The 25,218-nt window shown below is 49.2% G+C and overlaps 3 protein-coding genes across 13 annotated transcripts in view; 2 read left to right on the plus strand and 1 right to left on the minus strand.

Annotated features, from left to right (window-relative positions):
- The window catches only part of NRBP1 (nuclear receptor binding protein 1), a 36,658-nt gene extending 27,486 nt beyond the window's left edge, over nt 1-9,172 (plus strand). Inside the window, exons 8-18 of the mRNA XM_062573394.1 lie at nt 2,143-2,226; nt 2,482-2,540; nt 3,669-3,767; nt 3,843-3,975; nt 4,206-4,308; nt 6,927-6,977; nt 7,066-7,201; nt 7,289-7,342; nt 7,754-7,817; nt 7,903-7,958; nt 8,143-9,172. Coding sequence (XP_062429378.1) covers nt 2,143-2,226; nt 2,482-2,540; nt 3,669-3,767; nt 3,843-3,975; nt 4,206-4,308; nt 6,927-6,977; nt 7,066-7,201; nt 7,289-7,342; nt 7,754-7,817; nt 7,903-7,958; nt 8,143-8,241 — 938 coding nt within the window. The 3' untranslated portion in view covers nt 8,242-9,172. The remainder of the gene's footprint in view (nt 1-2,142; nt 2,227-2,481; nt 2,541-3,668; nt 3,768-3,842; nt 3,976-4,205; nt 4,309-6,926; nt 6,978-7,065; nt 7,202-7,288; nt 7,343-7,753; nt 7,818-7,902; nt 7,959-8,142) is intronic.
- Nucleotides 9,173-9,257: 85 nt separating this feature from the next.
- Nucleotides 9,258-11,899, plus strand: KRTCAP3 (keratinocyte associated protein 3). Of its 4 annotated transcripts, XM_062573415.1 has the most exons (6): nt 9,258-9,479; nt 9,567-9,626; nt 10,302-10,502; nt 10,644-10,778; nt 11,214-11,296; nt 11,516-11,899. In XM_062573415.1, the coding sequence occupies exons 1-5, from the start codon at nt 9,258-9,260 to the stop codon at nt 11,286-11,288; spliced, it is 693 nt and encodes a 230-aa protein (XP_062429399.1). In that variant the 3' UTR covers nt 11,289-11,296; nt 11,516-11,899. The 4 variants fall into 4 exon arrangements, 3 of the variants coding, with proteins under 3 accessions (XP_062429399.1, XP_062429398.1, XP_062429400.1); XR_009958061.1 differs by having other exon boundaries at nt 9,263-9,626; nt 11,218-11,296; nt 11,516-11,531; XM_062573414.1 differs by having other exon boundaries at nt 9,263-9,626.
- A 231-nt stretch (nt 11,900-12,130) lies between these two features.
- IFT172 (intraflagellar transport 172) overlaps nt 12,131-25,218 on the minus strand; it is a 50,762-nt gene continuing 37,674 nt past the window's right edge. For 4 of the 8 annotated variants that reach the window (XM_062573396.1, XM_062573400.1, XM_062573395.1 and 1 more), the window contains 18 exons: nt 25,121-25,214; nt 24,810-24,874; nt 24,500-24,680; nt 23,835-23,944; nt 23,269-23,398; nt 22,574-22,672; nt 22,106-22,215; nt 21,520-21,583; nt 20,671-20,757; nt 18,623-18,739; nt 18,044-18,154; nt 17,128-17,247; nt 16,209-16,304; nt 15,431-15,490; nt 13,574-13,672; nt 13,149-13,302; nt 12,693-12,784; nt 12,131-12,308 (listed from right to left, as the gene is read on the minus strand). In XM_062573396.1, the coding sequence (XP_062429380.1) occupies nt 12,219-12,308; nt 12,693-12,784; nt 13,149-13,302; nt 13,574-13,672; nt 15,431-15,490; nt 16,209-16,304; nt 17,128-17,247; nt 18,044-18,154; nt 18,623-18,739; nt 20,671-20,757; nt 21,520-21,583; nt 22,106-22,215; nt 22,574-22,672; nt 23,269-23,398; nt 23,835-23,944; nt 24,500-24,680; nt 24,810-24,874; nt 25,121-25,214 (1,879 nt within the window). In that variant the 3' untranslated portion in view covers nt 12,131-12,218. Of the gene's footprint in view, nt 12,309-12,692; nt 12,785-13,148; nt 13,303-13,572; nt 13,673-15,430; nt 16,110-16,208; nt 16,305-17,127; nt 17,248-18,043; nt 18,155-18,622; nt 18,740-20,670; nt 20,758-21,519; nt 21,584-22,105; nt 22,216-22,573; nt 22,673-23,268; nt 23,399-23,834; nt 23,945-24,499; nt 24,681-24,809; nt 24,875-25,120; nt 25,215-25,218 lie in introns of those variants that run through there. The other 4 variants (XR_009958056.1, XM_062573398.1, XR_009958058.1 and 1 more) reach the window with 4 other exon arrangements.

Consider the following 25,218-nt stretch of genomic DNA (forward strand, 5'->3'; position numbering starts at 1 on the left):
TCACAGTGAAGAAGTGTTATCTTGTGTCCAGACAGAAACACTTCAGTTAAACTGAGTTTTACTTAACATTTAAATGTCATCTATCCTTCCACAGAAAGCTTGACACAGCATGGTCACTCTATTTCCTTTCATCATTCATCTCTATGCCTTTATATTAATTGGTATGGAGAAGGATACCTCTCTCAAGCTACACTAGTTTTTGTATGATACCAACTCCCTGGTGCAAGTGCTGCTGCTTTTACTGCAGCAGTGTTTACTTTGAAGTAATAATATTGGTTGTGTTTTAGGCAGATGTTAGTTACACTAGTGTCTTTAAACAAATATGATAATTAACAGTAAAATCAAAATACCTTGTTTACAACCCCTGAAGTAGATCTGCAGGGCTGTGAGATGCTTGTATTCTGTGATCGGTTTGCATCTGCTACTGCATTTTCTTTTTCATTTCATGCTTAATGGCAATGTGCTTCAGTTTGTTATTGATAGCTTCCTAGTTACTTATTTTCTAGGCTGTGTCCTCTCTAATGAAAATGCACTTTAGTGTGCAGATGAAGTGGACTCTGAAATGCCTTGTATTTGTGCAGGTAAAAGACGTTAGAGGACTGGACTAATTGTAGTGCAAGGTAATTCAGTGGTGCAAAATACAGGTGTATGAAATTCCAGAGCTGCTCATTTGGGATTTAAGGAGGATCTGGCCTATACTAGTTGATCATGAGATGAAGATAACTCACATGGGAGTGACATGGCTGTAAGAAAAGGCAAGCAATGTTGAGATCCACTGAGACAGAGTCCTCAGAGAATTGTTTGTGTGATTGGGCTTAGTTTGCTTAGTGTGTTGGAGATACCTGATGGTATCAGTAAACAGGTAATAAAGTAGTCTTAATGAAATTCAAGGGTAGACAAGAATAAAAAGGAATAAGTTGCACATGAAGAGTTGTTTATGAAAGTAGTGCTGGCTATTGGAGCAAGCTCCATTTCCAATGTTTGAATAAGGTATGATATGATGTTTGCCACACTGGGTGGCTAAGCTGTGGGTTATCAAGGAAGATCCTTCTTGTCTGACTAGAGCCCAAAGAACAACTCTTTTCTGAGGCTGGGCACTAGTTCCATCTCATTCAGCTGGGAATCCCCTTTGGTGTGTCCTGCCCCAACACAGGAACACCTGGAGAAATACAAGCAGTTTTGCATGTCCCATGCAAGTCTGTATCATAGCAGTGGAGACAAACTGTGATTGTCCGGGAGGGTGACAAAGTGGGAGAAGGGCCTAACACTGTAAGAGTTATGTTCTGGCATGGAAGTAGAGCTTCAAAAGGGATGGTGACTCTGTGATTCCTGCCGCCTTCAGTGTTTCTTCCAGGTGGAACTTGCTGTATGGTTTTGGAAAGTTGTCCTTAGTCTTTCCAAATATCGTTGTCATGAGGGGTTATCCTTCATGGAGTTTGTACCTGTGGTTTGATGCTTGTTCTTATGGCTAGGATGTAGTCCCTCTCTGCAGCTCTGAGTGGTTGTGACTGGGACTGTGCAGGTCCTAGCTGTGGTGAGAACTCTTGCTGTCAGGGTAGTTAACTCTCCTCATTAAGCAACTGCTTGGCTTAGCCTTGAGGCTCTTTGGCACCAGTGCCTGCTAAGAACAACTGTCTTGTGAAGCTGTCCCTCTCCCAGAGCCCTGAGGTGGTGACTCTAACTGCGGTAATCCTAACTATCTCTGGCTGCTCCTAGGGCTTCTGAGATAAGTCAGACCTATAGCATTTGTCATGAGAAACCTAGTTAAGTGAGATGCTTTCAGGAATGGCACTGTAACAGTAGACTTTTTGCTAGCTGATTTTTTCCCTCCCACCACCTCACCCCAGCTTTTCAGTAGATGCTGTGGACTCCATGGTTGCTCCTGCTAAGCTGCCCTGGTGAACATGCAGCTAAGGAGACAAAAAGAAGAAATCTTTCAGGGCAGGTCACCTGATCTGCCTTGCTGGGATAGGGGACTGATGAGGGGCCAACTTAACTCCACTGTGCTGTTCCTCTGGGCAGCCAGAGGGCCCTGCAACTGTGTATGTTCCCTAGGATCTAGGTGGGAGTGGGCTAACGATAGCTATATCTTAAGCATTCATTTCTCTTTCTTTATTATTACTGTTTTTTTCCCCTTCCCAGTGGCACCGGACACAATTAACAACCATGTGAAGACATGTCGTGAGGAGCAGAAGAACCTGCATTTCTTTGCCCCAGAGTATGGAGGTATGGTGTGGCAACAGTTTCAAGCCTGGGTTTTGCTGGCCTGACTCACTAATATCTCTAGGCTGTTATTGCATCTTCTTTTCAACTACATGCTCATCAGAGATGCGACTTTAGTGTTATCTGCCTATTTAAATGCTCCAACTCCATTGTCTTTTGAACAGCAGAGGAGGAAGGGAAGGCTGAAGGGTTATCAGGATAGTGCTGCTACTGAGTGCAGGGATGGACTGACAACAGAGCCTTGTTTCTGTGTTGCAGAAGTTGCCAATGTCACCACCGCTGTGGACATTTACTCCTTCGGGATGTGTGCGCTGGAGGTGAGTGTGGAGCATTTAGTTATGGGATAATGAGATGAACTGGGGGTAAGGAGATGATTGTGTGGATTTGGTGTTGTTATGGGTAGGTTAGCTCAGTAACAAGTGTACTGTGCTCTCTGAGCCAAGCCTACTTTGCCTTGCAGGGCTTCCTATCTGAGGCTCCCCCAAATGTTGCCTTACTAGGAAGTAAATAGCTCAGTAAAGAGTCCTTCCTTCTGAAGTTCCTGATGTGCAGTTCATTACCATGTGGCTCATGGCTAGTTCTGAAGACTGACCTAGCTGCTGTGAGAGTCCATGGAGTACAAAACTCCCCTTCCAGGGAGTATCTATCCTTCCTGTGTATCTGTAGGAGGACAGCTATAGTCCATAACTGTTCTGGGCCATCCTTCCCCACCTGTTATAGCAGGTGCTGATGGCAGTGAAGTGCAAGTCTGAGATACCTGATATCAGCAGCTTAGCAGTTCCTCTGTTCCTACGATCAGTAGGCTGAAGACTAGAAAATGGGAGTTGGTAAGAGTATTATCTGGGATGTACTGTTAAAGAGCCAGCACAAAAACTCTGACCCTATACTGTGCATTCCATAAGTGAAACAGGAAGAGAACTGTGTGAGAAGAAACAACTCTTAGGAAGCAAAACTTGAATCTTAAAAACATTCTGAACTGAATCTTTAAAAACATTCTCTTTAATCTTCTGTGAGTGTTATGTGTGCTGGCTGGAGCCAGTTCTGGATGGCACTGTGTGCATGTTTGGTGCTTCTCTGTCTGTAATACAAAGCTATTCATGCAGCCAGGAGAGACACTATCAGATTCTGGCAGTGATCCAGTTACTGGTTTAGCAGGGGATGGGAATTATCAACCAGCAGTATAGGCCAGTGGATCACGAGATTCAAAATAGAGATATTAACTCTCTAAGGTGATGTCGGCATAGTTTTCAGGTTTCCCAGGCAATCTGCTAGGGTGCTAGAAACTATTGCAATGAAGCAGCTGTTCTCTGCCTCTGGGAACTGTGACCTTAAATAGCACCAAACAACATGACTCTTACGATCTCATGCTTGGCAGTTGTCTCCTCGAGCTCTGCTCAATGCAGTGCTAATCCTCAGTGAAGTCTGATGTGCTGCTTTGTTTGCAGATGGCAGTCCTGGAAATACAGGGTAATGGAGAGTCATCTTACGTGCCCCAGGAGGCCATTAACAGCGCCATTCAGCTGCTGGAGGATCCCTTGCAGAGGGTGAGTAAGCAGGGGTAAGTGCTCCTGCAGGCTTGCTGGCCTTGTGCATGGTCTCATGCTATTTTTGTCTTGCAGGAGTTCATTCAGAAGTGTCTGGAACTGGACCCTGGCAAGCGCCCTACTGCCCGGGAGCTCCTTTTTCATCAGGCATTGTTTGAGGTGCCGTCACTAAAGCTACTGGCAGCTCACTGTATCGTTGGGCATCAGCGTGAGTATGGGATCTCAGGGTGACACATCTTGCGTTCTGCAAAGCTCCACGAAGTTGTCATTACAGATGTCCATCCTGGGAAGCAAGACTTTTGTGCCAGTCTGCCAACTGGCAGGGACCAGGACCTTGTGAAACAGAACTGCAGTTGCTGCAAGGCCTGCAATTTGGTGTCCTTAAGATGGAAATGAGTTGCAGTAGTTCAAGACTAACATTTTTTTTTCCCCTGATAGACATGATTCCTGAAAACGCCTTAGAGGAAATGACCAAAAACCTTGATATGAGTGCAGTGCTGGCAGAGATTAACCATGCTGAAGGTGAAGGAATCAAGATGATGTGAGTACTCCATGGTCTGTTGGGAGGGGGTTGCTCAGGTGCATGTGAGAATAGACTCCAGGGCATTGGGGAGAGCACTGAAGGATCTGCAGTCTGTCTGGGACTGTTCCCTTCCAAGGTAGTGATGTCATTTCACCAAGAACTGGAAAACAAATAGAAGCTGGCAGCACTGTTGGTGAAAGAGCGGGCTTTGTGCACAAGGGATTCTGGGGAGGGTAGCTTCTGGGTGGAGGAAGATCATGCACCAATGCTATCCGAATAGATTCCATGCATTTGAGATGCAAATCATTCCCAGCCCTCAGGGGAGGGATATCAGCATGCTGTACTTGGAGCATCCTTAGCAAAACCTGGCAGAGCAATTTGGGGCAGGTGCTTGGACCACTCACAGACTCGTCAAATGGAGTTTGACACATTGGATAAAAGGTTCATCAGCTTTACAGAGCAGATCATTTTATAATATGCAATGGGAGATGTTATGTTATGGACAGTCATCAGTAACACACTACAGTCACTTCAGCAACTGAGATGGCTCTTTAGGAAGGTGACCATAATATATATGCAGTAAGCAAAGTGACAGTGATCTTAAATCTCAGATTGTGAAACCTCAGCTAGTTGAGAGGTTAGCTGGAAAGTCTGTAAGGTTATGGGTGTTATTCCCAGATGTAGTCAGGATGCTTCCAAGGTAGGCTAGGATTCTGGGATGCTCAGGCTAGCAAACAAAAGAAACTTGGAAGGCAAGGAGGAAACCACTATTGATTTGAGAGGCTGTTTGAGCCATACAGATATCTTTAAAAACTGGCATTCTGTTCTTCCTAGAGACAGTAATTAATAGTATTGAACTCTCTTTGAATGGGTTTTTAATTAAAGGTTCAAAATGAAGGACAAAGACTGAATAGCCAAAGCTATGCAAAAGAGTTTCTACTGTACTGGACTATAGTCTGCAGAGAATTGATCATCTGATACATGCCAGCCTGGGACCTGCTTCTTAGTAGTGATACCTTTCAGGTGCTGGAAGAAAAGATAGGAAGCACAGTAATGACTTGAAATGTCAAAGAACATAATTTCCAGATGATTCATCAGAGCACCACAGAAGCTGAGCTGCTGGCAAAATTGTAAATTCTTACTTTAAACTGCTACTGCACTAGAGGATGGGGAAATAATAACAGATTTTTTGTGTGCTTTAAAAGGGGCTGCAGAGTGGTCTGAGGAATTGAGGTAGATGTGCAGCCTACACTTTATCTGATGGAACAGATCTTGAAAGATCCTGCCATGATTTGAGCAGCTTGCAGTCTCCTGCTGATCTCTGAAATTCTTCAAAATACTAAGACAGTGGTAAAGGAGAAGACTGTTGCTGTTGAGTGTTTTTGTTGCAGCCAGTCTTGTGGTCAAGTGAATGCTAAAAAATATATTAACAAAGGTAATGAGCAAAGTGGTGTACTGGGGAATTAGTGAAGTAGGAGAGCCTGTGGCTCCTAGCTAGTCAGAACCAGACAGAAGTGAGGTGTGGACTGCAGACTGTTCTGGTGTTGCTAATTCCCCTGTGCCATGCAAAAGGAAAGACTGAATGCAAATAACTTGCTTTAGAAGAACAACTGTTTCTCTGTCTGAGAAGGCTGTGAATTAACACTACGGAAAAGATCATTGATGAAAACAGACTACTGTGCGGCTACAGCTGAGAGTAAATATGATATCAGAGTGCCAAAAAATGGGAGAAAAGATGATGCTAACTGAGTGTAATGTCTAAAGATTTTACATTTACAATGTGGCATCCTTTGTGAACCTTGAGTTAACAGTTCTGGAGCAGAATGGAGAACTGACTTTACCAAGAGCCTGGAAAACATTTTCACCACATGGAAGAACTGTATATTCTTGGAAATGAGAAAAAGTAAAAAGCATGTGACAAGTTATGGAAGAGGAGAGGGATTGTGAGTGCCTGTTACCCTCTCAAGTGCCAACAAGGGAGATATTCAATGGAATTAAAGGCTGAGGAATTGAAAACTGATTGATAGGAAACTTCCTCTGGAACTCATTACATTAAGAAGCCACTAAGACTGAGCAAGCAATCCTTAAAATGGATTTTATGGAGAACAAGAGTATCCAGAACAGCAGGGAGAAATAGTTGGGCAGAGCATTAAATCCTTAAATGTTAGTTTCTAGCTGTTTGTCCAAGGTGAGATGGTTGGTCATATGGTGCTATCAACTGTTGCAGAGGTTTTTGCCTCTGCAGTGCTGAGGGCTCTTTCTTCTGGAGATGGGACTCTATCTTCGTTGGATTTGGCAGACATTTGGCATAACAAATGTCTGCAAAACACCATGCTAGGAGTGTGGTGTTATGCTAGTTCCCAAATAATTGTATTGAGCAACTCTCTACAGGGAGGTGATATCAGTGAAGGGAACATTAGAATGTTCCCTCATCCTTCACTGATATGAACTGCTGCTTCCTGTATAGCAAGATGGGACTCCATCTTACCTTTGGCTGGCTGCCTCTCTCTGTACTCATCTTTCTGGCTTACACAGCCATAGTCTAGGACATGGGTATTTGAAACTACATCCTCCTAGTAGACTCGTGTGTGGTTGTATTAGCTGACTTCTCATTTCAGTACTTTTTTTTCCCCCAGCTTCTCACAGTCTCCAGCACTGGAACTGGACAAGTTCCTAGAGGATGTAAGGTAAGAGACCTCTTCTAAAAGGCGTTCTTACTATGTGTAAGACTGGAGAGATTTAGAAGGGTAACTTTGGACTGCTCCTTTCTTGCAGAAATGGCATCTACCCACTCACAGCTTTTGGGATGCCGCGACCCCAGCAGCCCCAACAGGTGGTAGTGAAGTCTCCCATTGTCCCACCATCAGTGAAAACCCCAACTCCAGAGCCTGCTGAAGTGGAGACCCGCAAGGTGAGAGATGGGAGCTCTGTTTCTCCCTTCTCTGGGCAGCTGTGCTGTACAGCAGCAGAAATCATGGGGCATCTGTTTCTGTTTCAGGTGGTGCTGATGCAGTGCAACATTGAATCAGTAGAAGAGGGAGTCAAGCATCATGTATGTTCCCATCTGGCTGAACATGTGTGGGGGTGTCCCATGGCACCTGTGCGGAGCAGGTGGCTCCAGCACTGATATGCTGCAGGTGCCTGGTATGACTCTCTGATGGCAGAGCAGCACTCATGGAGCCCAAAGCCAGATCCAGGCCAGAGCATACAGCTGACTTGGCATATAGCTGACGCTTCCATCCTATCCTTAGATACAGGCTGAGGGTGCTTCCTCTACAGAGTGGAGCTGCTGGCTTTTTTGGGGGAACTGAACTGGATATAGTCTGTGTTAGGCTTCTATGGGGTTCTGGAAGGGGGTGATTCCCAGCTTGATGGGGATTTCTGGGGATGTTCCAGGGGCAGCCACTGCCTGTGGTAGCCAAGCAAGGTTGCAGCCACTCATGAGCACTTTTCTACCCTGCAGTTAACATTGCTGCTGAAACTGGAAGACAAGTTGAATCGACATTTGAGCTGTGACCTGCAGCCCAGTAAGTACCTTTCCTCTTATACTTTCATGCACTGGAGTCAGCAGCACAGTCAGATCTGGGACTTACATCCTTCCCTGTGTTGCAGATGACAATATCCAGGAGCTGGCAGCTGAACTGGTCCAGCTTGGATTCATCAGTGAGGTGAGCAGGCCTGGGGCTCTTCATTCCCATTTCAAATGAGATCTTTGCACCTGATAACCCTTTTCCAGGAAGAGAGGAACCCAAAAATAACATGTCTCTGCCTATGTGCCCTGACAGGCTTTAGCCATGCCCTGTGCTTTGCACTAAGGTGAACCTACCCCTCACTGTTGCTTGCTTTTCCCAGGCCGACCAGAGCAGACTTACATGTTTACTTGAAGAGGCATTCAGCAAGTTCTACTACACCCGGAATGGAGCCCTGACGGCGGTCACTGTATCATCTTAGCACCCCTTGGCTCCCAGGCGGCCAGTGCGGCTTTGTTGCCTGTGCCCCCTTCTGTGTCTGTCCATCACCGTAGGGCATCAGCAAGACCCCAGCTGCAGTGCTTGGAAGCTCATCCTGCATGTGCCGTGGCTGGGCCCAGCGACAATCCTCCCTGCCCGCCTATTAAAGGGGACTTTGCGCGTCAGTATTATTTCCAGCCCTGTTTCTGTTGGGATTCTGCCAGGTGGTGCCGGGGAGCCGGGTCCTGGCATGGGGTGTTCTGTAGCCCCATTCATGTGCATGGAGTTTGTTTTGTTTGAATTGTACAAAGTGTCTTTTGCACAGCACAGATTTTTTTTTTTAATTAAAAGGTAAGCAAGGGTGTACAGGGGAGTCTGTAAGCCATGCCCCCTCTCTGTGCCCCACTCGCAACTGCCTTTGGCAACAGTCACTACCCTCCCTCCTGGGCAGGTGGAGCTGGGGGTGGCCAGGCTCCCACAGCACCTGCCTGGCGCTTTGCCTGCCTCTTCTGCTCCCCTTCGGCTGCACTTTGTTTACTCGTTTTGCACAGCCGTTCACCCCTGCCCCTGGGCCTGGGGGCCAGCATGGCCCTACCATCGGTGCAGGGCCGTAATGTGTGTTGATACGGGGCTGTGCACCCTGCAGCATCCTGGAGCCCAGCACGGCCTCCCAGCCCTTCTCTGTGCTACCCCTCGTCCTTTGGGCCCTGCACTGTCTTGGCCCTCTGGGCGTGGGACGGTCTGGACCCTGCAGCAGCCCCGCCTGCATGCTGCTGGGACTCCTAGGAGTGGTGCTGGGGCTTGGCCCTCCTGGGGTGGCCGGAGGAGCTGAGCCTGTGCCCCCTCTCCCCACGCCTCCGGGGCTCGGCACGGCGCTGCCCCTGCATCTCATTTCTATCATTTCCTATTTTTAATAAACTGTTTTGTAAATACGTGACTGCTGCCTCTTTCCGGGACCGGGGGCGGTGCGGAGCCCCGCCTCGGGGCGGCTCCAGGGGGCGGGCGGCGGCGGCGGCCATGGCTGGCGGGTGCGGTGTCCGGCGGCGCCCGGGGCCGGCGGCGGCAGAGCCGCGGCGACTAATGCGGGCCGGGCTGGCGCTCATCGTGCTCGGCCACGGCAACCTGGTCCTGGGCGCCATCGTGCACGGCTCCGTCCTGCGGCACGTGGCCGGTGCCGGCCGGGCCATCACCCCCGAGTACGCGGCGGCCAACGTGGTGTCCGTGGTCTCGGGGCTGCTGGTGAGAGCGGCGGGGCCAGAGGAGCCAGGCTGGGCGGAGCAGAGGGGCCGGGCCTGCCCCGTGGTGAACGCTGGTCTCTTCCCGCAGAGCATCGCCGCGGGAATCGTCGCAATCCTGGTGTCGAACAACTTGTCCCGGGCAGCACTGGTGAGTGTGGGCCTGTCTGGGCTGGGGCTGAACAGAGCCGAGTGCAGCGGGGGCCTCTGTAATGCCCAGCCCCGCCCGAGCAGCCACTCCCCTGAACCTTGTCCCCAGCAGCTCCTTTTGCTGCTGCGCCTCGCAGGGTGCAGGTGTTGCCCAGCTGCACGGGCCACCCTGCCCCCCCCCCGGGCAGCAGCACTGGCAGTGTGGACGCCAGGCACCTTCCTGGGGACAGAAACATTTCAAGTGATAGATAAAGCTGCAACCAGGGCAGGCAGCACCTTCTGCAGCCACGCAGGGCTGCCTGGCACAAGCCATGGCTGCCAGCAGGTGCTCCTAGTGCCCAGCAGAGTTGGGACTGCGCTGCAGAAGGCTGGGTTCATGGGTGCAGCAGCCTGTGGGAGGGGGCAGCCCAGCAGTTCTGGGTTCAGGGGAAAAGCAAAGGATGCAGAAACATACAAAAACCTGGGCCAAAACATGCTGTAGGGTCAACAGATTGCATGTATTTGGTTGGCACAGACCTCAACAGGTCCTTAGCAGCCCTGTTACCCTGTACTGTGGCCACAGAAGAACTTGATATGCCTGGCCTGCAGTGGCAGTGTCTAGCTCAGGCTTGTTGTAGCAGTTTTTCTCCTGGCTCTGTCCATCCCTACTCTGATGTGCTCTGCTTGCTGCCTGCAGCACTGGACCCTACTGAGTGTGTCCCTCCTGAACAGCCTGCTGTCTGCAGCATGCAGTGTGGGCCTGGCGCTGGCCATTGCTCTCACCATTCACAGCCGGGGAACGCGTCTTGTCATAGGCTGCAACAGCGCTGCACTGCCTGCGGATGCTCGTGCAGCCATAGTGACCAATGATTGCCCCTTCAATACCACACGGATCTATGTAAGTCTGTGTGGGGCCAGTGGGTGCCCATGTCTGATGCTTGCCATTGCCAGCACAGGCTCTGTCCTTGGCTGAGTGCAGCAGCTTGCACTCTCCTATCTCCCTGTGTGGCCCACTGGACCCTGACCCTCTGCTCTGCAGGATACAGCCCTGGCACTCTGGTTCCCCTCCATGGTGCTGGCAGCCGCAGAGGCTGCACTGTCCGGCAGGTGCTGTTTGGTGGCCTTGATCCTCCAGGGCATCGGGCCCTGTGCACACACCTCCATCAGAGCACAGGTATGATCCAGCTGCGGCTCCCTGCTGCTGTCACAGCACTGCTTACTCTCAGCTGCATTTCGAAAGTACTGGGGGGTCTGCCAGGCCCTTCTTCCCGTGCAAAGAAGCTTGTGCGCCAGTGGGGATGCTGGGGTGCGGGGTGGTTGGCCTGTTTTTGAGGGGCTACTGTGGCTTGCCTGACTGTGCCACAGCACTACTTGAGCCTCTTTTACCCAGCTTTGATGAGGGACTGGCTTCCATTAGTTTGGTTAGTTACAGAGGGTCCTACACACCTCATACTGCTGATGGCTAAGTCTGTTCTGCCCTGCTGCCCTGACTGCCCCCCCACCCCGGCCGAGCCAGTCTGAGCCATTCACTCATCGCTGTGTGACCTGCAGCACCTTGCCTATACCGTGGGCATATTCTTGGAGTGACTTTTTCCTCTACCTGTCCAAGCCAGGTGCAATGAAGGAGGAGCCTCCACGTGAGAAGCGGCAGCTGCTGGTGGGGCTTGCTGATTCTTGTGTCTAGCTGGAGAGGTGAGTGCAGTGTGTGGGCTATACTGGGGGTGGGGAGGATGGTGGTGGATACCTCTGCTTTGGGTTGAGGAGAGGCTTGGTCATCTCTGTAGTCAGAAGGACCCTGCCAGACCAGCCCCCCCCCTTTCCCCCCAAACATGTGTTTCCAAGCATGGTCTTCAAACTATAGGCCAGGTCAGAGGCACACAGCCCTGGACTCACACCCTCTCTCCTTCCCAGGTGCTGTTGGAGGAGCACTGGGCCCCAGGAGGGTGAAACTGTGCCATGCTCCTGCCCCAGGAGTAGGCACACGCAGGGTGGACTGCAGGAGAAAGGCACGTACACCCCTCTCCCCACCCAGGACAAGCCTCAGGCACAAGCTGCCCAGGGCCACCAGGCAGCCCTAGACCAGTGGAGCCCCTGTTTCTCAGCCACAGCCATAAGGACGTTCCTAGGGCACAAAAGACTCTGGTGGTCTTGTTCCTGCAAAGGCTTGGCAGAAAGGTGGGCAGAAGTGCCCAGGGCCTGGCAGTAGCCAGGGCTGACCTGGATCTTAGTGGCCCAGCTGCAGAGCAACTGAAGTGTCTGCTGCTTCCTTGGGTAAATAAAGTTTTCTTTCCCACACTGGCTGCTGTGAGTGGCTCCCCTTGGGCTGGATGCCAGATGGAAGGACATCAGGCCGGTGGGTGCAATCCTAGTGCAATCCTCAACCACTGCGTTGGAGGCTACATATTTGGCACAGCCAGGGTGAGGCCAAGAGCAGCACAAGTGAAGGGACACAGCACTGTGCACTGGGAGCTACATGTGCCCTGGGAACGACATGGACTCAGCATCCCTTGACAGACAGGAGCACAGTGGGGTTGACTGATGTATTTATTGAGGGAGAAGTGTAGGGAGCGGGACTGAAAGCTGCCACCAGCAACATCCACCCTCCCTGCCCAGCTCACTGGAAGGAGAAACTGGTACTCGGGAGCCCCCCACACCATTGGCTGAGGAACTTGAGCACATCTTGGCACATAGGGCTGTGGGATGTCTGCAGAACAAGAGAGGCATCCTTGATACTGGTGACGGAGACAGTACAGCCATCTTCGGTCCAAGGGCACATCCCCCCCTTCCCTTTCCCTGCCCCAGGAATGGGGAGGGCTGCACAGACAGGACTGGGCCTGTCACAGCTCCATAAGGAAGGTTAATCCCTGCCCAGCAGTATGCAGGAAGGATGTGCTAACACATTCTTGTCACGTGAATCTCCCACCCAGCTGGACAGTATGCTATGGTCAGCATGGTGGGGAAGGCAGCCAAGCCTGATGGATGGGGCAGGGGGAAAGGGAAAGACAGAGGGAGGGGCAGGGGGAAAGGGAAAGACAGAAGAAGGGGACCCCCCCCCTCCACCTTGTCCTAGTCTCCCTGCCTGGCTCACCTTGACAGCCATCAGAAACTTGTTCCACGTGTCTTTGTTGGCTTCTCGGCCCTGCCGCTTGAATTCAATCTTGTTCCTTAGCACAGGATACCCTGGCCACACAGCAACACACTTACAGGCAGGTCATGGCCAACTGCAGGCACCTCCTCTGTGCACCCCTGCCCTCCCCAGCATGGCCCACTTGTTGGGACTGCTCCTATGGAACAATGAGCCAGAGCTCTGTTCCTGGTTGCCCAGCCCCACCTCTCTCTTCTCCTACCATATGCGTGTGCGTGCATGCATGCACGCATGTGTATAATGCTGAGCAACATCGGTCCATCTCCTGGCATCCCCACAGCCACAGTCTCCTGACTCTGGCTGCAGCACATCTTGAATCCCTCCCAGCCCAACAAGCTCCCTATTCCCTGCATGGCACCATGTGCTCCCTGCATGTGTGTGGGCCTGCCCGGAGCTCACCTGTAAGCACACAGGGCAGGGAGCACACCCCTGTACTTGCTGCAACTAGTGAGGCCTCATATGTGTCACGCTCATCCTGTGGCAGCACCTGTTCCAGCCGCTGGTCCATGGACATGGTGAGTACCCAGTCCCTGACCTCCTCCCGCTTTTCTTCCTGCAGGACAGAGGCCAGGCCATCTCCTGAAACTGCATGCTGTGCCACTGCCCAGCCACCTGCTCCTTAGCACCGGTGTACTGGGAGGGCACATAAGCATGTGTATGCAGGGCTGGATAAAGAAGCTTGAGCATGTTTGTGTGCACATGTGCTGGGCCATGGAGCAGAGCTGAGTACTCTTCTGTAGCGCCTGCAGCCCTAGTCCCTGTCTGGAGAGGGGCCTTAGGTAGCTTCTCTGTTTGCTGGAGCTGAAAAGGCAGGTGATACTTACAGGCACATGCTGCTGGGCTGGAAGTGGCACCTCAAAGGGAATGTCTGTCCTTTGGAAATCAGAGTGGTCCAGGGAATCCAGGTTTCCCTCTTCGATGGCCTGGGCGAGGAGAAGACACTGCATTGGGAGCTCTCTGTGCCCTACTACACCACTGCCACCCCACCCCCATCAGAGGAGTCCCACGAAGGCAGTTGTGTGTGTGTGTTGGGGGGGGGGGGGAGGTTTGGCTGGAAGGAAGCACAGGCCGTGTGAGGCCCAAGCAGCCATGTAAATGAATTAGCTGGGATAATATTGAGGTCTCTGCACTCCACAGTTCATGGAAAGGGATCAGCCCAGAATGACCTGTGTGGCAGGAAGGATAGACACATATAGGTGCAGTAGGACACTACCAGATTTCTTTTGGCAAGCAAATATAAAGATATAGGCCAAGACCCAGCAGTGCCACTGAATCAGTGCTCCCTGGAACCTACTGCATGATCCACTGGGGCTTGCATGCCTTCCTTCATTGGCTGCAATGTTGTGGTGCAGGGATCAGCCACACCTGCAGCCACTGCCCTGCACAACAGCAACCTTTTCTCACAATAGCCACAATCAAACTTGTTAAGCCAAAGCACTCACTGACTGTATAATGCTTGCTCATCCTAAACTGCCAAGCAGGACTGTCTCCCACTCCTCATTTTACCAGAAACCTCTATTGTGTGATATTTCTTTTTCTGTTAGTTAAGTGCTAAATCCCAGAAAGACACATCTGTGAGTAACTCTGCTGACCAACAGCACCAGTTGAAACTAGCTAAGAATATTCTGTAAGGCTGATTACTGTTTTTTTTTTTTTAAAAAAAACTGTAAATAATCACACAGAAATAATCTGAATGTGTATGGATGGCTAAACACACTGCACCACTTCTTTCATCAGTCAGATCAATGTATCTGATGAAATGAAGAGCGGGGTTCATCTCCTTTAGCCAAAGATGTCGATATCATGGATGTCAGTTAAAGCACTATTGCAAGTCTCCTTTGTCTGTGCTATGTTATCCTGGGCTCCTTTTATAGTTGGTGGAGCATCAGGCAATACCATCCTTGGAGTTCACAGCAGAACCCACGTTTTGAGGATGGCATTACCGATGCCCCTATCCACTAGTGCTGTGGTAACTGGGCCCTACTGGGAGGTGGACATTTATAGCCACCCTCTGCAGTGTCAGAGGACATGTGCCCCTGAAACATTCTGTCACTCAAGCTTATCAGGTGGCCTCAAAAAAAAAAAAAAAAAAAAAAAAAAAAAAAGATGAACTGGGGATTTTTTTTCCCAGAAGTTGCTGACAGCACTTGGATTGGTATAATAATATCTACCACCTTCATAGGGTTCAGTGTTTTATGGTGACCAATCTGAAGGAGCTGACTGGCATGAGGACTCCTGATTCCTGTATCACAGTGGCTAAAGTGTTAGGCCATGCCTTCCCCCTGAGATAATTTTCCTTCTCTTGGAACAACTCAGATAAGATCATCCTGAAGGCTGTAACAGCACTTGTAGTCCTGAAGACCATAGCCCTGAACTGTCAAGGCAACATGCTCTTCACTGCAACCTGCATGCTTGGTGATGTGGTCACAAGTATAGTGATGTGGTCAGGGCCTCCCAGGTGCTCTGCAGGGCAATTCCTCCCACAGCTAGTGTTGAGACACTCAGAGCTCTGCACATGCACAGCAGTTTTCAGGGCCCTGAGTTCTGTCAGAGCCAGTTCACACATGCACTGCCACATTTGGGCCTCAGGAGTACTCTGGCCAGCCTGAGGGTCTGTATTGGCCCTGTAGCACAATGATATTTTAAGCATGATGTCCTTCCTCCTGGAAGGCTATACTCACATCTGAAAGGTCCAGGAAGCGGTTCAGGAATATGAATGCCATGTTCTCCCAGTTGACTGCCTGGTGCAGAGAAAAACAAGTGAGAACAGGTAGCTTATGGCTTATCTTCATGACCACCACTCCTTTGAGCAAAGGGCTAGAAATGACAGGGTTCTGTTTGTGTGGCAACATCCTGATTGCAGCAGAGAGGCATGGAGAGAGAGTGTGCAGCATGACTCACCATCCCTGAGGACTGCTGTAGGGGCAACTACTGGCCACAACAAGCCACCTAGCCACAGACAGTTCCACAAGACGGAATCAGGCATTATTGCATAACCAGCATCAGATAGTGAAAACATGCTGTTATTTGCCTTGTCATCGCATGTGGGCACATGATCAGCCTGTAGCCTTAGGAGTGTCTGTGAGATACCTAGTTAGTTAGGTGACTCAGAGCAAGGCAGGCTATTTAAGACTCCTATGTTTACAATAGCAGAGATGATAGGCAACATTATGTGGCCTCTATTCTACCCCTTGCAGTACATGTCCCCTCTGTAGTACATACCCCCTTTCTGTCTCAGAGCTCCCTTTCCACTACCTACTCCCATGCTATGAGGAAATATAGAATCTGGCAAGGTGTTTGGAGGAAAGGCCTCTAAAACCAGTATTCGGCTAATGGCATGCCAATGAGGCTGACAGAGAGCTAGGGGAAGACCAGAGAAGATAGATAGAGGAGTTGAGAATCCCAGTGCCCAGGGCTCTTCGTCTTCTGAGCTCTCTGCATCAGACAGATAGCTCTTACCTTGGCTGCTGTTCCAGCTTCATAGAAGGCTTTGTCTGCAGGAATGAACTCAGTGTGTCGCAGCAAGGAAATGGACAGCTTGGCAGCCACAGTGTCCTGTAGACATAGGGGACAGTAAAGCCACACCAGTTACACAGAAAAAGAGTAAATCAGGCTAGAAGAGGTCTCACGACATTATTCTGCCCCTGCCTCAAAACAGGAACTCTGCACCCATATATTCCTGGTGTGTTTGTCTAACTTAAAAGCCTCCAAGGATTGAACTTTAAGAGTTTCCCTTCATGACCATCTCAAGGTGGAGGTCTCCTGACAGAAAGTTTATTATTTTGTCTAACCTGCATTTCCCTTGTGGTAATTAAGTCCCTTACTTATACAAAGATTTGGAAAACATGATTTCTTTCCTGTTCCCGCAGTTATTTTCTGTTATTATCTTTTCCTTCAGTCCTTTCCCGCAGACTGTGTAGTCTAGGCCTCTCTTTCTTATCTTTTCTGTTCTTTGGACCTGTTCTGACCAATTCCCATTTTTCAGTCTGGAAACAGCGCACTCTAGCTGAAGCCTCACCCACACTGAGTGGAGCTGAAGGACTAATTCCTGCTCCCTGTGTGCTCTCCTCTGGCTTTCCTATTATTTCTTCATGTGTCTCAGCTCTCACAGGTCACTTTTAGCTCATGGATCAGCTCCCTCCTGGTTTCCATCTCAGTCTCTGTGGCTGGTGACAGTTCCCTCCATGAGGAGTCAGATAAGACTGTCTCCAGTTCCTCCCACTCATGCTGGGCTCTCAGATCACTACAGTTCCATTCTCATGCATCCATGGTGACCCATGAAGTAGAACAGTGAACTATGGATAGTCCTAAACCTGCACCTCCCTGTGGGGCTCTATATTCAGGATGCTGACCAGAAAAAGGAACTTTGAGACCTTACCAGCTGCTTCACACCCTGAGCAGCAGAGCGGGTGGCATAGTAGTGTGATATCAACAACATGGTCTCAAATTCCTCATGTGCTGGAGTATTTGCTTCACTTGACTTTACCAAGTTTTCACTCTGAAGAGGAGAAAGAGATAGTTATTGGGAACATGTGATCAGATGAGCACTCTTCATCCACTTGAGTCTGGGGAAAAGCTGAGGCAAAGAAGAGTCTGAGGTATCTAGATACCCCCTGGCGACTGGAAAAGAGCTTGGCCTTGAGTGCTCTGGGCCCTACAGTGTGCTGAAGGAAGGAGGCTGTGGGAGAAGGAGAGAGCCAGGGGTACTGTGGCAACAGGTAACACTGGAAGCAGGGTTGAGTTTGGATGGTCAAAGGGATTTGTGGCTTTAGTTTTTCCTAGAGAGGGAAATTTGTGGGATAGAAACAGAAAAAAGGCAATCAAGGACTCTAGCTGGGGGCAACGGTGTTTGGGACAGGCTCTAAGCATCTCTGGGGAGAATTCTTAGTTTCCAGGCTCAGTAGTTCTGTGCCTTCCTCAGTTCCTTGCCCAACCTAAGCAGTTGAATACAGGTGCAGGAAGAAAAGTGGAAACACATTGTGACCACTGACACAGGGAGTTCTGCAAATGGCAATGTCCAGGCCAACTGCCACTGTATGACCTGCCCGGACCCACTTCTAAGATGTGGCCTTGAGTGCAGGGTCATCTTCTTCTCTGATTTCTCTTGCCTGGCCATGTCCATTCCATAGAATTCTTCTTATCCTGCTATCTCTGCTATCACTTCTCTCCCCCTGGCTTGTGTTCTTCAAACAGCTTCCATGTCATCTGGCCAGAATCTGGTTCTTTGCTGCCCCACTGGAGCTGCCTGGGATGCTGGAGTTTAACAGGTAGTGATGGCTCAGGCCCATACTCACCAAGTTGAAGAGAACATCACGCAGGTCAGCCCAGCTGGAGTAGGCCTCAGCACAGTTCATGCCAGATGCATTCACCATCTCCACAAAAAGACGCTTGTAAATGTTGAAATTCTGCAACAAAAAAGAAAAGAAATCTTGAGGGAGCCAGAATGGGTTTGGAGCACTCTTGCTATCAAGCACAGGCTGTGGGAATGGCAGCTCTGCACACAGGCTCCCGGAGCAGCACTGTTACAGATTTCTCATTGCAAGAGTTGCTACAGCACATGGCAGGGAAATTGGGAAGAATGCTTCTCCGACCAGCACTCTCAGAGATGCAAGCATGGTCACATTCGGGACTTAGTGGCTAAGGCATTCAAAATGAATGTAAAGACTCAAATCCCTTCAATTCCTATCCAGTGGAGAACATGCCAGGGGACTGCCTTTAGTCCTCCAGCTGAGGAGACCCTGGAAGAATCCATAGTGGGGTAGAATTAGCTTGGACACCTTCTACCTTGCAGTCTCAGCTCTGGACTGAAAATCTGACTCATGCAGAGTCACACTCTGGAAAATCACACTGGGGTGTCATGTTGTCTTCATTACCTGTGGGTTGGCAGGTGTTCCATGGCGGACATACAGGCTCAGGGCTTTGTCCCAGCTGCCCTCCCGGATGAGGTGGGTTGCATACAGAGCTACATACTTGTGCAAAACTTTATAGTTCTGGAGAAGACACACAGAAAGCAGTAGCATGAGGTTTACAAACTGAATGCTTGTCACTAGGGAAGGGAGGCTTAAGATGTGTACACAGAAATCCATGCACATGCATCCCAATGGGTGAGGCCAGCACAGACAGATAAAATCACACTGCACATAGTAGATTTGGCTTTTGGTTTAGGGCCCACATGACATCCTGGCTAGCTGATGCTGAGCTGATCTTTCATTTGTGAAAAATAAAACTTTCTTTTAGCTGCTCACCAGTTGCCAAAGGAACACTGTCAAATATTTAAAGGAAGCAGTATCTCCACAAATGTGGCACCAGAGGTAGCAAGTCTAAAACAGCTCTTACTATCCTGTGAAAGAATGAATCTAAGTACTTGTTGGACTGTAGGCTTTCAGCATATGTGAGGCCACTCCAGTGCCTTTTTCAAAAGTTGTCAGATCTCTGAGACTGTAGAGCTCCTTGTAGCACTGCTCATGTATACCATTTCCATAAACATTTTGCTAAAGACTGACTGTAGTAGATCATGGAAAAATTCTAACTTGGGAAGAATTGTTTCACACAGGCCTAAATATGCTAATGAGGTGAGGAAGATGGTACAAAAAATGTGCAATCCTGTCAGAAAAAAAAAAGCATTAGAAACAAGTTTATTAAGCAAAAGAGAAACCAGAGCCACTATGATACGATTAAAAAGTGAACACCAAGATCTGGATGCTGCTGAAATGCAAGGTACAGGGCAGACTGAGATAAAGATTGTCTGAAATGTAACTTGTCAATATGACTTTTTTATGTGACTGTATAATATGCTACTGAGTAATAGTTGAGTCAAAAGTAATGAAATGCTGCACTGGCCATGAAGCAAAGCTGTGCTGACACTTATTTTTAGAGGTACATATGTACTAACATCTTCTTGGAGTAAGTGTGGTAGTGTGCTTGACTGACAATAAACTTGGCTGAGCCTTTGCCATTATATTGAGCCTGAGGTCATTCTTTCTGGAAGAAATTTAACACTGGCACCTCCCAACAATTCAAACATCAACATGGAAGTTTCCAGAATTGTAACTAATATAGCAAATACCACTCATATCACTAGAGAAGTCTGATAAAATAAAAAAAAGAAAGAAAGAAAGAAAGAAAAAGAAAAGAAAAGAAAAAAAGTATATCAAGTAGACTGTAGTAGAACCCAAATTCAGGTTACTGGTTACTCCATTGGAAACTAAGTTATAAAAATACATTATGACACATGATGAGTGTTTGTCTTAGCTATCAGTATTTGCTTGAAAGATTAGCTGCATTCTCTGTAGTTATTGCAGGGATGGCCCTGTTGTTTCCTCTGAAGTAATTCTTCACTTTAAGGAATCAATGCCTGTCCTTAGTTTCGATTCACTGTCAATAATCACTGAACACAAACAAACTCTCAGAGTAAATCATGATACTCTAGAGCATTCTTCTGCTATTATTGCATTGCAGCACTGCAAAACAGTTTCATTTTAATTTTCTCGTTTTATCATTTTGCTGAGATCATTTTGTTACTTTCAGGTCAGCAAAAATGTAAAGATGTCAAATTTGCTTTTTTGGTGAAAAGGTGACTCATTTCAGCTGATACCAGGTCTCTAAAGAACTTGTAGAAAGAAGGGCTTTGCTTCCATGGTGCCAATTTCTTCTAGCCCAAACAACTCATTTAGCTCATTACAGTGTTTCACTAATCACAAAATTTAAACCCAGTATGCTTCTGGGTTCTAACGCTTCCCTGCTAGGATAGATGATTGGCCAAGATGGGGACAGGGAAGAGGTGTTTTTTAAGCTGCTGCAGTGATTCCCCATGCTCCCCACAGAAATGTCTGCTTCACCCCTGCCCACTTGTCCCTGCTAATCCTGCTCCTCAGAGCCAGGGCCACATCTCTGTCTCTTGAGGGCACACATGGGCACTCACCTGCTTAGCTGCAACCTCTAGGCACTTCTCCCATTGTTCCCGCTCTGCATACATGTCCAGAGCAGCCATGACATCTATTCCCACCAGCTGGGGATGGAAACAGCCATAAATTCACTGTGCAGGCAAGGCTTCCTATCAGCATCAAAGCAGGCACCAACCACCAGGTCTTTTCTTCATGTACACACAAGTCCCTTTCCCTCCACAGATGCATACATCCAGTGTGATACATCTAGTATAGAAGCCATGACTCACAGGCACATAAGACTCCTAACCTATGGGCATATTCAGGTAAAAGCCCCATGACAAAGACTCCAAGGACCTGGGCTCCTCCATATAAGAGAGATATGGAGCGAGCCTAGTGAAGGGCTACTAAGATGATGAAAGGACTAGAGCATCTCTCATATGAGGAAAGACTGAGAGAGCTGGGGCCATTCAGCCTGGAGAAGAAAAGGCTGAGGAGGGATCTTATCAATGTGTATAAATATATGAAGGGAGGATGTAAAGAGGATGGGGCTAGACTCTTTTCAGTGGTGCCCAGTGATAGAACAAGAGGCAATGGGCACAATTTGAAACAGAGAAAGTTCTGTCTGAACATAAGACATGTTCTTCTTTACTGTGAGGGAGACAGAGCACCAGAACAGGTTGCCCAAGAGGTGGTGGAGTCTCCATCCTTGGAGACATTCAAAAGCTGTCTAGACATGGTCCTTGGCAACATGCTCTAGCTGATCCTGCTTGGGCAGGGGTGTTGGATCTCCAACGATCCCTTCCAATCTCAACTGCTCTGTGATTCTGTGACCTGCACAGATGCTAATGTTGCTCTTTGGGCTGTGGGACATCCCAAATACATACCGAATCTACCTTTCCTTCGTTCTTTAGATACTCCTTGTAACGCTGGTCCACATACTCCTCTGACCTGTTGGGCAGAAAACATCTTAATAGACAGCAAGACTAGTAGTGCCTTGCAGTAGTGCAGAGGCTGGATTCAGCCTTGTCTGCTTTGACATAAAGAGGACTCACAGCTGTGCCACATCTTTCTGGCCTGCTTCTGGGAGTATAGGTAGAAAGGAAAAAAAAAGGCCTGGACAGCTCCATGCAGTATAATGTATGAGGAGAGAAAGTGATCACAGGACTTGCAGAAAGGAAACATGACTGCAGGAACATGGCAAGTGAAGGGGATATTGAGACAAGACAGGAAAACTGAGGATGATGACTCCTCCAGGATATGTGGCAACAGGGCAATAGAAGAGTGTCAGGATAGCAAAAGGATGGGGGGCCTGGGAAAGGCAGCTGTGAAAAATGTGCCCTGTGGAGCCTGGGAAGGCCACAGTGGGGAAAACCCAGGATACTTGGGAGCAGCAGAGCAGGACAGGGCAAGGGATCATCAGAGAGTCAGAGGAGAAGAAGAAAGAGTCCATCTGAGGAGGGAAGGGCATACCTGGGGTCCAATTCCTTGGCCACACGCTTAGCCTTGTTCCATTCCTCCCCTTCAATGAAGGCATCAATAGCTTCTCGTATGAGGTCCAAACTGAGGTAGAGCTCTGCTGCCTACAGGGCCAGAGAAGGTCCCATGGGAGATGAAATGCCATAGGCACCCTGCAGCCCAGGTTGGAGCTGGTGCTGTTGGAAGTGCCCAGCACACAGCAACAACAGAAAGTCTCTTCCCAAAAGGATTAACCGCCTTCTCTGTTTCCTGCCTCCTCCCAAGGCCTGGCTCTCACACTACCCCAGGACTCAAACTCTTTCCGTCCTTCCTCCTCCCTGAGGACTCAGCACTGCCAGACCCTCAGACAGGGAAATCTACCCATCAGCCCAGGATGTGAAGTCGCCTCCTCCCCTTGTATTTGGTTCTCCCTTCCTGTGTCATTGTCTCTTCAGTGCTCCAAGGGCAGGAGCCAGCCCTCACCGCACTGTATTTCTTCATGGCGACTAGTTGAGGAGCCACAGTTCGTGTTACCTCCATACTCTGTGACTGGCCCAAGAACTTCACGGCCAGCTCAGCTGCCTGTGAAGAGAAGTTGTCAGCAGCACAAGATAAGAGCTGTCCGAGAGAGGGATGAAGCTGGGAAATGCTCAGCCCCAGGCCTAAGACTGAGTATCTGGACCACTTAACTATGGGCAAAAGGGAAGGAGAAATGACAGCCCACTTCAGCAATTTAGAGGAACTAAGCCCAGCTACATCTACACATGAGATACCAGACAAGGACATAACTGTTGATGAAGTTGGTGCAAGGGCATGGTTGTTGGTGTGAATAAGAACACAACCCACAGGCTCGTGGACTGGGCCATGAGGGTGCTGGTCTAGCCATTAGCTAAGTCATAGACTCCAGCTCTTTGGTGCAGGGAGATATGGGTGCAAGGACACCTGCATGTTGCTGAAAGTGGTGCCAGAGCAAGGGTGCCAGCACAGTGCAGGTTAAGAGCACAGCCCATCATGGCTTAGAGAATGGTGATGAAGAGCTCTGACTCTGAGGCCACTGGACTGTACAGCTCCTCTCTTGTACTCTGCACTGAATGGAGTATCTCTGGGATGCACTTCAGTTTGTGGGAGACCTCCGAAATAGCAGAGCAGATGAAGGGACTCATAGCCCCTGACCATACCTTCAGCAAGCACTTCTCCATCAGGACACTGTTGCTGGGATCCTGCACCTTCAGATAGCAGTCCACCGCCCTGGCATATTCCCCAGCCTGCTCCCACTCCCGTGCCTGTTCCAGCAGCCCTTCTGTTCCTCTGCAGGGAGCAATGCAGGTTGTGAGCAAGACTGGGATGCTGCCATAGAGATCCAATAGACAACACGTAGGGAACAGGGCAGGAAGGCCCACAGTGGAGGTGATTCAGAGACCTCAGAGAGGAGAGGAATGTGCACAGGCAATGCTGAGAAGAGAACTTGTTAAGGACCCTGGGGAGATGCATGAGCAGTAGGGAAGACCTGGGAGATCTGTAAATGGCAAGAAGACATCTGGGAGACCTCAGATGGCAACAACAAACTTGGAGTCTCTCAGAGCATGCAGGAAGAAAGATGGGAAACTCATGCAGGAAGAAGTCCAGGGTCCTCAGGATTATCTGGATGTCAGGGAGTCAGTCAGGCTATCTCTGTAAGGGGTCTGTGCAGTGGCCCAGGGGAGGAGCAAACTGTTACCTAAATCCCGACCCCAGCATTTCCCACCTGGAGCCCTTCTTGGCAGCCTCCCTGCTGCACTCCTCCTGCAGTACTTCCAGCCGACTAGGCACGTATTCCTTACAGATCCGCAGGGCCTCACTCCACATGCCAGCCTCCTGCACAGGGACACCGGGGAGGAGAAACTTTCACCAGTTCACCAGGATCCACCATATACCCCTGGCATGAAACAACATTGCGTTGTGTGGCTGGATGGCCATTCAAGTCATCTTGTCACAGGACCCACTGGGAGAAGAAACCATGGCAGGATCATCTGACCCCTTCTTCCCCTAGAATGGAAACTATGTCCATTCACACACTCAGGTTACTGCAAGAATAGTCCACCTATCCCAGCTACCTCTGCAGAATGGGCACTTACAGTCTCCAAATGCAACCTGTTCATGTTATTCCTGAGGACCATTTGTAGCCTTCTGGTAGGATACTTCCTCCCAGAGCGGGGGAAGAGCTAAGTTATGCTGTGAAATCTATACCAGTGCAATCTTCTTTAAGAGCAGGCCAGAATGAAGATCTACTAAGAACCACTCGAATAAATGGTTTCTCTTCAGCTATTAAGCTGACAGGGAGAGCTGGGAGCTGGATTTCTTTCCCTTTCCATCCAGACTGGGTTCTCAGATGGTGAGGAACACAATGACATTGCCATAGTTTACACTTACCTTGTAGTACTTTATTGCCAGTTCAGGTCTCTGTGCTCGCAGGAGGAAGGCCTCTGCTTTCTGGAACTCTCTCTGCTCAAAGGAAAAACGTGCCTGTCCCACAAGCACATCAGCCACGCTGTCTGGGTCATGAGCCTCGGCTACACGCTGTGCAGCATCCCAGTTCTGGTTGTGCACAAACCTAGGGGAATTCACATGAGATTTAACAAGAGGGGCATCAAACAGCAGACCAATGCTGTAGAGGAGCAAGTAGGCTGGCACCACCTGGGAAAAGGAGATGCACTAGGCCAGAGTTTGGAAGGATACATACATTAGCACTGCCTCCTTGGGTTTCCCAGCTTTAATGAACTCTGCTTCAGCCTCTTCAAACTTGCCCTAGGAGAGAGGAAGGAGCTTCTTTGTAAGCTTTCCTGCCCTGATAACAACACACGATTCTCTGTACTTACTACAAGGCAAAGTATATTTATGAAACAGATGTGTGTGGAAGCTCAGGGCTGCAATTGTGGAGCCTTTTGGGTGAGCAGTGACTGCAACCATATAACTGTCTCCTGGGGCAGCCTTTAAGAAAAGCTTTCCAATTACCTGAGTGACAAGTGCAATTTATTCCAGAAGTAAAATTACCTCATCTTCTAGGAACATGGCATACTTTAAGTGGATCTCTCGCATCTTCTGCTTCATGGAGAGGCGGGCCAACTCAAAAGCAAATTCAAAGACACTGC

The sequence above is a fragment of the Rhea pennata genome, chromosome 3 (assembly GCF_028389875.1).
Source record: "Rhea pennata isolate bPtePen1 chromosome 3, bPtePen1.pri, whole genome shotgun sequence".
NCBI lineage: Eukaryota > Metazoa > Chordata > Aves > Rheiformes > Rheidae > Rhea > Rhea pennata.

Coding starts and splice junctions, on each gene's coding strand:
- KRTCAP3 (XM_062573414.1), top strand. CDS start 9,321: ATGCGGGCCGGGCTGGCGCTCATCGTGCTCGGCCACGGCAACCTGGTC. Junction 10,503..10,643: donor TCAATACCACACGGATCTAT/GTAAGTCTGTGT, acceptor TCTGCTCTGCAG/GATACAGCCCTGGCACTCTG. Junction 10,779..11,213: donor ACACCTCCATCAGAGCACAG/GTATGATCCAGC, acceptor TACCTGTCCAAG/CCAGGTGCAATGAAGGAGGA.